This window comes from Dermochelys coriacea, chromosome 13, assembly GCF_009764565.3.
Source record: "Dermochelys coriacea isolate rDerCor1 chromosome 13, rDerCor1.pri.v4, whole genome shotgun sequence".
Taxonomy (NCBI): domain Eukaryota; kingdom Metazoa; phylum Chordata; order Testudines; family Dermochelyidae; genus Dermochelys; species Dermochelys coriacea.
The window spans coordinates 33,710,388-33,720,427 of record NC_050080.1 but is presented as its reverse complement, the minus strand read 5'-3'; the positions used below and the strand labels follow the sequence as shown (position 1 = coordinate 33,720,427).

The following is a 10,040-nucleotide window of genomic DNA, read 5'->3' as shown; positions in this document are numbered from 1 at the left end:
CCACCCGGATGACACTTCCACGTTCACCTTTGTCCAGGTGGAGGCCCTTCAGTCGAGCCACTCCCAGTTGGTCCGCATTTATTTATCACACTTCCATCTTTCACAAGCCCACTCTTCCAGCATCCGTCCGGCCCCATTTTCTGACCATCATTTAGCCACCGTGACGGTCTCCCTCTACATGGAGAGGCCGGGACCAGCCTATTGGCATTTCAACAACAGCTTGCTGGGGGATGCGGGCTTCGTGGCGTCCTTCAGGGAGTTCTGGGTGGCCTGGCAAGAGCAGCGGCGTGCATTTCCCTCAGCGCAGTGGTGGTGGGACCTAGGGAATGTGCGCACCCGGCTCTTCTGCTGTGACTACACCCGGGGCATCAGCCGACTGAGTGATGCGGCGATAGAGCAGGGAGGTCTTAGAGCTGGAGAGGCATCTGGCTGCCAGCATCAAGGATCCGCTCCTCTGCGGAGCGTGTCGGGAGAAGTGGGAGGAGCTCCGGGCCCTCGAGGACCATCGGGCCCGGGGTGCCTTTGTTCGATCCTGCATCCGTCTCCTTCGGGAGATGGATCGCAGCTTCCGCTTCTTCTATGCCCTGGAGAAAAGGAGGGGGGAAAGAAACATGTCACCTGCCTTCTGGCACAAGATGGCACCTCCCTCATGGATCCGGTGGAGATGTGCGGGAGGGCGAGAGCCTTCTACGCAAGTCTTTTCTCCCCAGATCCGACTGATCCTAACACTTGCAGAGTGCTCTGGGAGGAGACCCCTACAGTGAGCGCGGGCGACCGAGACTGGCTAGAACTGCCTCTCACTCTGGCCAAGTTCTCGGAAGCCCTCTGTCACGTGCCCACCAATAAATCTCCGGGCATGGACGGGCTGACCGTGAAGTTCTACCGCATGTTCTGGGACGTCCTCAGCCCAGACCTAGTCACCGTCTGGGCCGAGTCTTTGCGGAGCGGGGTCCTCTCTCTTTCAGGGTCCTCTCTCTTTCTTCCTATTGCCGAAGAAGGGGGACCTCTGCGATTTATGAAATTGGTGTCCCATCTCGCTCCTCAGCACAGACTACAAAGTCATGGCAAAAGCAATCTTGCTGTGGCTAGTGTCCGTGCTGGCGGACGTGGTCCACCCAGACCAGACCTACACTGTCCCGGGCTGCAGCCTCTTCAACAACCTATATCTGGTCCGGGACTTTTTGGAACTCGGGTGTAGGGATGGTCTGTCATTCGCCCTGTCCTTGGATCAGGAGAAGGCGTTCGACAGGTTGGATCACGGGTATGTCCTAAGCACTCTGCAAGCGTTTGGCTTCGGATCCCAGTCTGTGGGTTTTTGTCCGGGCGCTGTACGTCTCCGCAGAGTGTCTGGTCAGGCTCAACTAGAGCCTGACCGAACCGGTCAGCTTCTGGCGAAGACTACAGCAGCGGTGTACTCTCGGGCCAGCTGTACACTCTGGCGATTGAGCCCTTCCTCTGTCTCCTCTGAAGGAGGTTGACAGGGTTGGTGATGCAGGAGCCAGAGCTGCGGCTGATCCTGTCGGCATTCACAGATGACATGTTCCTCATGGTCCAGGGCCCGGGCGACTTGGTGCGGGTGAAGGCTTGCCAGGCCATCTATTCAGTAGTCTCCTCCACACGGATCAACTGGGTCAAGAGCTGTGGCTTGGTGGTAGGGGACTGGTGGCAGGAGAGCTCCCTCCCACCGGCGCTTCAGACCATCCGGTGGAGCACGGGTCCGCTGCTCTATCTCGGCGTTTACCTTTCTGCCACGCATCCCTCTCCGCCAGAGAACTGGCAGAATTTAGAAGGTGGGGTGATAGAGTGGCTCCGGAAATGGACAGGACTACTCTGGTGCCTCTCCCTTCAAGGGACAGTGCTGGTGCTTAATCAACTAGTCCTGTCCATGCTCTGGTACCGGCTCAACACCCTGGTCCTGGCCCCGGGTTTCCTGGCCAACCTCCGGACATCGATTCTGGAGTTCTTTTGGTCAGGACTGCACTGGGTCCCTGTAGGTGTTCTCTATCTACCCCTGGAGGAGGGAGGGCAGGGCCTGAAATGTCTGCTTACTCAGGTCCCTGTCTTCCGCCCCCAGGCCCTGCCGAGGCTCCTTTATGGTGCAGGTAGTCCGGCGTGGAGCATACTGGCGCACGCCTTCCTGCGCCACTTCCGAGGGCTCCGATACGACCGGCAGCTCCTTTATCTGCATCCGAGAGGTCTTCCGCGAGACTTCAGGCTGCCGGTCTTCTACCAGAACCTCCTCGAGACCTGGAAACTTTTTTCAACGACCAGGTCCGTGGCGGCCACCGAGGGGGCAGATCTTCTCGCGGAGCCCTGCTACACAACCCCCAGCTCCGTGTGCAGGTGGCGGAGTCCCGCTCGGTGCGTCAGAGATTGGTCCTGGCAGAAGTCACAAAATTCGGAGACCTCCTGGACTACGACTGGGGATACTGGCTAGATCCCCTGATGCTCGCTCAGCACATGGGGCTCTCCTGACCTCGTACTCCCCGGTGTGTACTTCAGGAGGTGAAGGCCGCTTTGGCTCCTGCTGCTCGGGTTTATCTCGACCAGGTCCTGCACGAGGGCATGCCCCGCCCACATTCTATCCCAGGCCCGCCGGACCTTTTAATTGGGCTCCTGCCCCATGGACCCAACCGACCCCCTCAGCCCTTCACCGTGAGCCGGCTGCATGAGATGCAGCCGGTCTGTTTCCAAACCGCGGCAAGGAAACATCTATACACGCTCGTGCTCCACGCCCTTCACGCCCTCACCCTTGTGTCCCACCCTGATACAAAAGGCGGGACCTCCTGCCACCTTTGGAGGGTGAGGAGCCCCGGTGGGCCAGCCTATATTCCACCTTAATCTCGAGGCCCGCCGGGGATATCAGTTGGCGGCTCCTTCATGGAGCCGTGAGCATGGGCGTGTACTTGGCGCGGTTCACTTCAATCCCAGACACCTGCCCCTTTTGCGGCGTGAGGGATACCCTGGAACATGTGTACTTGGAGTGTGCCAGGCTGCAGCCCCTATTCCGGCTCCTCACCAATATTTTATTACTTTCCTGGTTGTACTTTTCCCCTCACCTTCTTATTTATGCACTCCCTATCTGTGGTCCCACAAAGTCATGGGATCTCCTAGTCAATCTCCGCCTGGCCCTAGCTAAAATGGCCATCTATAAAACCAGAGTGAGGAGGTTGGCCGATGGAGTCTCCTGTGAGTGTGGGGCCTATTTCTGATCCTTGGTCCGTTTACGTATCCAGACAGAGTTCCTCTGGGCAGTCCTCTGACTCCCTTGATGCCTTTGAGGAGCAGTGGACGCTGACCGGGGTTCTCTGCTCAGTGTCCCCGTCCGGTTTCCTTCGTTTGACCCTTTGACCACACTCCTGTCCCTGTTATTTCATTAGTTGTCCCACAGATTTATTTGGTGTCCAGGTCCTGTGGATCCCCCTCTCAGGCTGGGGGGGGATCCTTTAGCAGTGGGATGGGCTTCACCCACCCACTTTCCGGATCCCAGTAGGATCACTTTCCTGCAGCCCTCTGGCCTGGAGGGAGAAGGAGGGAGAGGGCTGCTCCTGCTGCTAGGCCCTGGGCTCTTCCTCCTGCTCCAGATGCTCCCCTGGCTGGGCCAGACACCACTCCCCTTCTCTGCTACCTGGTTGCTGGCTGGCTGCTGGACCCCCCACTCTTGGGTGCTGCTACTGCTCAACTGCAGCTCCTTTGGGGGGGGGGGCTGCTGGCCCGCTCCCCAGAGGAGGGGAGTGAGGGACCCCATCCCCAGCCCTTGCTGTTATAGATACCACCACCTGAAAGGGGTCCTTTTCTGCCTGCCTGGACCACCCCATGGAGTTCCTGGAGCTGCTGCTGCAGAGTTTACTGCCTGGAGCTGCTGAAGCCCCGAGGAGGAGAAGAAGAGGACCGTCTACCAGTTGGGGAGCACCCAAAGACTTTGCAGACCACCGTGGAGGGGGCTTAAGACTGAGTAACTTTCAAACTGTGCTCTTGTGGTGGGGGTTTTCACTGTGTTTGCAGGGACACAGCGGGTGTGGTGTGGAGCTGCCCCCCCGCTTCATCTGTGTCTCCCCCAACCCGCACGAGTACCACCACCACCGCTGCCTCCTCGCCCACCCCCAGTGGCTATATACCATCTGCCTCAGCTCCTGCCTCTGGACTCAGCTGCTTGCGTGGCTTGCCACGCCCTGATTCCACCACTGGGGCCAGAAGCAGCAGCCAGGCTAAACAGACTGTGCAAGCTCAAGTGTCGGCGACTGACCCCTGCTTTGTCCCCTGGTCTAGCCCACCCCTTTTGATGCCCTCCTCCCCTGCCTGTAGCCTAGTGGGGAGGGGCGGTCGACCTGCTTCCCCTTTCTCCTCCTCCTTCTGGTGTCTCCCCTTCCCTCCCTGCTCATGATGGCGGGGGAAGAGAAGGGTGGGGCCCCTCCAGCAGCCCCTGCTGCCCCTTCGCTGCTGCCCCTCTTCCTCCCGCCAAGCCACTACTTCTGCTGCCACTGCCGAACCACCTGCCACTGCCCCCGTTGGGGCGGCGGGCATCAGGGTGACCTCCGCTGCTGCCACGTCCCTTGCCCCCTCAGATTCTGGTGGAGCCCCCCCAGCCGGCAGGAAGGGCCAGGGTAAGAAGAAGGGGAAGGGCCCTGCTAAAAAGACCAGGCCCTCCAGGGCAGGGGCTGCCCCCACTGCCACGGCCCTGCCACTAGCCATGGCGTCCCTCCCCGCTGTTCCCTCCACCAGCTCTGTGGGTGTCCCTCCCCGGTCCCCAGAGCATACGCCCAGGTGGTGGCAGCCCCCCCCACCTGCCACTACGTCATCCCTCCCACACACCGCCTCCTCTACCATCTATAGCGGCCGGAGCCCCTTTCCCACCATGACCAGGAAGCACGGCGCCCGTTGCCTCCTGGTGCCCGTCTCATCCCATGTGGAGACCTATCTGCGGGTGTTGGCGAGGGTGGTGGAGCCCACGGCCATTGTGGCGGCCTCCAAAATGTACGGAAAGGTCGTCTTCTTCTTAGCATCGGAGGCAGCCGCCCAGGAGGCAGTTGAGAAGGGCCTGGCGGTGGGGGGGGGTGTTCGTTCCCCTGGAGCCGCTAGAGGACCTGGGCATCCGCCTGGTCCTGACCTCTGACCCTCCCTTTCTTCCTAATGCTGCCTTGTTACCCGCCCTCTCTACCCTACGAAAACCCATCTCTGTCATCAGCCCTCTCCTGTTGGGCTGCAAAGACCCCGTCCTCCGTCATGTCCTCTCTTTCCGCCGGCAAGCTCAGCTTCAACTGCCGCCGGCGGCACCTGACGGAGAGGTGCTCAAGGGGTCCTTCCTGGTCCCCTACAAGGGGGCCCATTACCGGGTGCACTATTCCATGGGGGAGGCCTGGTGCTACCTCTGTCGGGCAATGGGGCACATCTAGAGGGACTGCCCCTTGGCCCGGAAATGGGGGGCACCCAGGACTCCTGAGCCCCGGCAGGGCGCCGGCCCCATCATCACCGGTGCCCCTGGCTGCCCGGCACCCAGAGCCTCCCCTCCTCCTCCTCAGTCCACCACTGCTCCCACTCGGGCCCAAGGGGTGCTTCCCCCAGTGCGCCCAGACGAGCAGGAGAGCCCCACCTCTGCTGCCTGCAATCCGGCGGGGCCCCTAGAGGCTGGTGTGGCAGAGATACCACCAAGCATGGGAGGGGCCCGCCCCAGGGAAATCTTCCCTCCCTCATGCCGCCCCACCACTGCCTCCTACAGTTCCTGAGCTATCGCCCCTGTCCCTGACCCGACCCGACCCCTGTTAGCCGGCCCCCAGATGATGCCATGGAGGGCTGGGGCATAGTCCAGGGGAAGCAGGGCAAGCAGAAGGCTCGAGCTCTGCTCCTTTCCACCGATGCAGAAGCCCCCTGGAAGACAAGAAGGGGGGACCGATGACTAGCCTTCTGCCTTGCCCACGGGTGCGTTCCATCTACCAGTACCGGCTGGGGAAGACGTGGCAGCACAGGAGGGCAGTACCGCTCCTCCATTGGAGTTCCTTCCCTCCAAGGCCCCCGATGGAGCTCCTCCTGCCCTGTTACCATCTGGAGCCCCTGGGAGCCCCAAGGCGAACGTCGCTTCGGGCACTAGAGGGGAGAACTCCAGGGTGGTGGAAGGAGAGCTCCCTTCCATCTACTAGGAAATCAAGGCCCTGGGTCTGACCCCGGTCACACGGGGGAGGACTTCCCTCTGCCAGCGGGCCTTGATCTGAACGATCTCACCCTGGACCTCCCTTCTCCATGCTCCCTCCCCCAACCGCTGTTTCCACTCCCGCCTCCGAGGGTTCCCTGAACTCCTCCATCTGCCCAGCCGTGGGTGGTACCCTGCTGATGGCCGCCGAGCCTACTGAGGCGACAGCCGGTGCCATGCGGCTGGGATCCGAGCCCCATGGGATGTCCCTCGTGGGCGTGGGGCAACCAAAATCCTTCCCGGGCTGGGACCCCACTGAAGGCTGTCCACCTTTCGATGCCATGGCTACTACGCCGGCCATGAAGCCAGAGCCCGGCATCACAGAGGGCCCCCTTCCCACCCCCCCAGATTCCTGAGCTTGACCAAGAGGGGCCATTTCCCAGTGGCCTAGCTACTGGGGCCCAGGATCCTGTCTTTGCCCCTCTCCCTGACTCTGCTCCCAGTCCCTGCTGTGCTCCTACTCTAGATCCCTGCCCTCCCCCTGATGCCAACCCCGTCCCTGTCCCCTCCACTTCCTGTGATAGCATTGCCCCCCCGGGGCCATCATCTCCTCACTCCCAGAGGATAGCCTCCAGGGAGCATCCTCCGTATTTCCCTGTCCTGACTCATCAGGGGCTGCTATCTTCCCTCTGCCACCCCCAATTGAGCCGGGGTTTGAGGGGGGGCCGCATGGCGCCAGCCCATCGGGTGCTACATTGGAGGTCCACCCCTTGCCTGCCTGTTTCCGTGGGCCATGGGGCTGTGTCAGTGGTCCCTCTGGAGGAAAGCCGGGGGCTAGTGACCCCAGCCCCCATACGCTGCAAGAGGAGCTGCAGGAGTTCCTTGAGGACGTCCGTGGCTCCTGTAACAAGGTGCAGCTCACTCTCCAGTGATGGAGAGATTTCCATCAAATCCTCCGGGCCGCAAGGGCCCTCATGGGGGAGGATAAAAGGACCAGGAAGCAGGGCGCCGTGGCCTACCAGCGGGTCCGCCTCTTCCATGACTCCTTACTCACCTATGGGCGAGGATCGCCCCCAGCCCTCCTCATGGCACCTCTCACCATCGCAACGTTGAACACCCGAGGCTGTAGGATGTGTCATAGGCTGTTTTCAATGACCAGGTCCATGGCGGACACCGAGGGGGCCACTCGAGGCTCTTAGGCTGGGGGGGATCCTTCAACAGTGGATGGGCTTTGCCCTCCCACTTCCCGGATCCCAGTAGGATCACTCTTCTGTAGCCCTCAGGCCTGGAGGGAGAAGGAGGGAGAGGGCTGCTGCTGGTACTGCTCCTAGGCCCTGGGCTCTCCCTGCTGCTACTGCTGCTCCAGTTGCTCCCCTGGCTGGGCCAGAAACCACCCCCACTTCTTTGCTACCTGCTTGCTGGCCGACTGCTGGACCCCCCCACCCTCGGGTGCTGCTACTGCTCCAACTGCAGCCCTTTGTGGGGAGGCCTGCTGGCCTGCTCCCCAGAAGGGAGGAGTGAGGGACACCAGCCCCAGCTATTGTGGAAACCACCACCACCACCTGAGAGGGGTCCTTTCTACCTACGCAGACCACCACCTGGAGTTCCTGGAGATGCTGCTGCAGAGTTTGCTGCCTGGAGCTGAGGAAACGAAGAGGACCATCTGCCATTGCGGGAGCACCTAGAGACTTTGCAGACCACCGTGGAGGGAGCCTTAAAACTGAGTAACTTTCAAATTGTCCTCTTGTGGTGGGGGTCTTGACTGTGTTTGTAGGGACACAGAGGGTGTGGCGTGGAGCTGCCTCCTGATCCATCTGTGTGTCCATCTGTGGAATGACCTGGGCCAATCAGACCATGGTCACTGAGTTCATTCTGCTAGGGTTCTCCAGTCTCCCCCAGCTGCAGCGCCTGCTCTTTGTGGTATTCCTGGCTGCTTACATGATAACTCTAATGGGTAACATTCTCATCATCCTCATCACAACAGCGGATCCTGCTCTTCATAGCCCAGTGTATTTCTTCCTCCGGAACTTGTCCTGCCTGGAAATCTGCTTCACCTCAGTCATCATCCCTAAGCTGCTGGTGAACCTCCTGTCTGCCAATCAAACCATCTCCTTTCATGGCTGCATCTTGCAGATGTATTTCGTCTTCTTCTTTGGCATCACAAAGTGCTTCCTCCTGGCCGCTATGGCCTATGACCGCTACGTGGCAATATGCAACCCACTGTGCTATACATTAGTCATGAACAGGAGCATTTACATCCATCTGGCAGTGACTTCATGGGTCTCAGGAATTCCTGTAGGGACAGTGCAGATGACTTGGCTGTTCAGTTTCCCCTTCTGTGGTCCCACTGAAATCAACCACTTCTTCTGTGACAGCCTCCCGGTGTTGAAGATAGTGACTGGCACTACCGTTATCATATTGTTCCCCTTCATCCTCATCCTAGTCTCCTACATCCACATCATCTCCACCATCCGAGGATACCATCGGCTGAAGGCAGACTCAGGACCTTCTTCACCTGCTCCTCTCACCTCGTGGTGGTGACTCTGTTCTACAGCACAGCTGGCTTCACCTATTTCCGACCTAAATCCAGCTGCTCCCCAGACACCAAGAAGCTGCTCTCTCTCTCCTACACGGTCTTCACACCCTTCCTAAACCCCATCATCTTCAGCATGAGAAACAAAGAGGTGAAGGGGGCCGTCAGGAGAATGCTGGGCTGGCAAATATATTCAAGGCAATTGTGATTTTTTTTTCTCCCCAGGCAATTGAATGTTTCTATTAACTCGAAGGCTGTTACCATGTGGCCTTTGGTATCGTACATGGAGAGAATATAAATCTCAAACTATATTGTTTTTGTTCGGACTTTCAAAAGGGCAAAGGGGGTCAACAGGAGAGAGGTCCCCAAATTCCTTACGTCCATTGCAAATCGTACACTTAGTTTTAATATAGACCCTGCATCATAGACCCAATTTGAATGGAAATTTGGCTTCCTGACTCTCATAGTCCCCTTTAAAAACCTCAGCTTGTATTTTAAACAAGGACCATGAATGGGAGTCTGACCTCAGATACACCTCTGAATATCTAGATTAACTCCAGATTTATACCACTAGAAATGAGATGAGAATGAAGCCTCTTCTTTCCTGGTGTACCTGTAAAGTGTCCATGCAATGTTTCTTTCCATGACCATATCTTGCTTCTCTCTTCTGCATGAGCTCTCTGTTGGCTTCCAGGTTGATTCTAAGATGACCATTTTGACATGTGGGCTGGAAGTTAGGCACCCAGCTCTGACTGAGTTCAAAGGGTGTTTAGGCACCTTACTCTTTTAACCAACTCAGATTCCCTGCCATAAAACTCTATCTAACTGATCCATAGGTCACCCCCTGCCACAGTTAAAGTCAGTGGAAGTAACAGAGCCTCATTGGTCTACGGGAGGAGGCTTTTTGTCAGGTTGTTATACATGAAGGTTCCACATCTTTGGAATTCATATCCCCTGTGCTCCAACTTGTCATGAGTTTGTCAACCTTCAGGGCACAGAGCAAATGTCATCTTCTTTCTCTGATGCACACAGGGAGATATGGGATGGGCTAGGGCTGGGTAGCCATATTGTGGGACACTGGAGAGAGATTCTGGGAGCTGGGTGTTGAGGGGTGATGGTTCAGTTTCTGTCAGATCTATGTTGCTGCTGGGTTTTTTAACCCTGTGGTATTTAATTATGGGTTTCATTGTTGAAAAGTACCTTTTGAAAAGATTTTCAAGGCCACCCAGAGATTTGATTGGGTTTTATTTTATTGTACAGTGGAAAGTATTTAAATGACTAAACAAATAAATAGGGTTTGGCTGGAATAAAATGAGAACCAGCAATAAATATAAATATTCATCTGTGTCTGATTAATTATTATTCTTACACAGAGATCCCAGT

General features: G+C 57.8%; 1 protein-coding gene across 1 annotated transcript; it reads left to right on the top strand.

Annotated features, from left to right (window-relative positions):
- Nucleotides 1-479: 479 nt before the first annotated feature.
- LOC119842309 (olfactory receptor 10A7-like) lies at nt 480-8,865 on the top strand. The gene is given in 3 exon segments (XM_038370264.1): nt 480-509; nt 7,976-8,594; nt 8,597-8,865. Coding segments are annotated over 2 exon segments (885 nt in total). The 5' UTR covers nt 480-509; nt 7,976-7,978.
- The last annotated feature ends 1,175 nt before the right edge of the window (nt 8,866-10,040 follow it).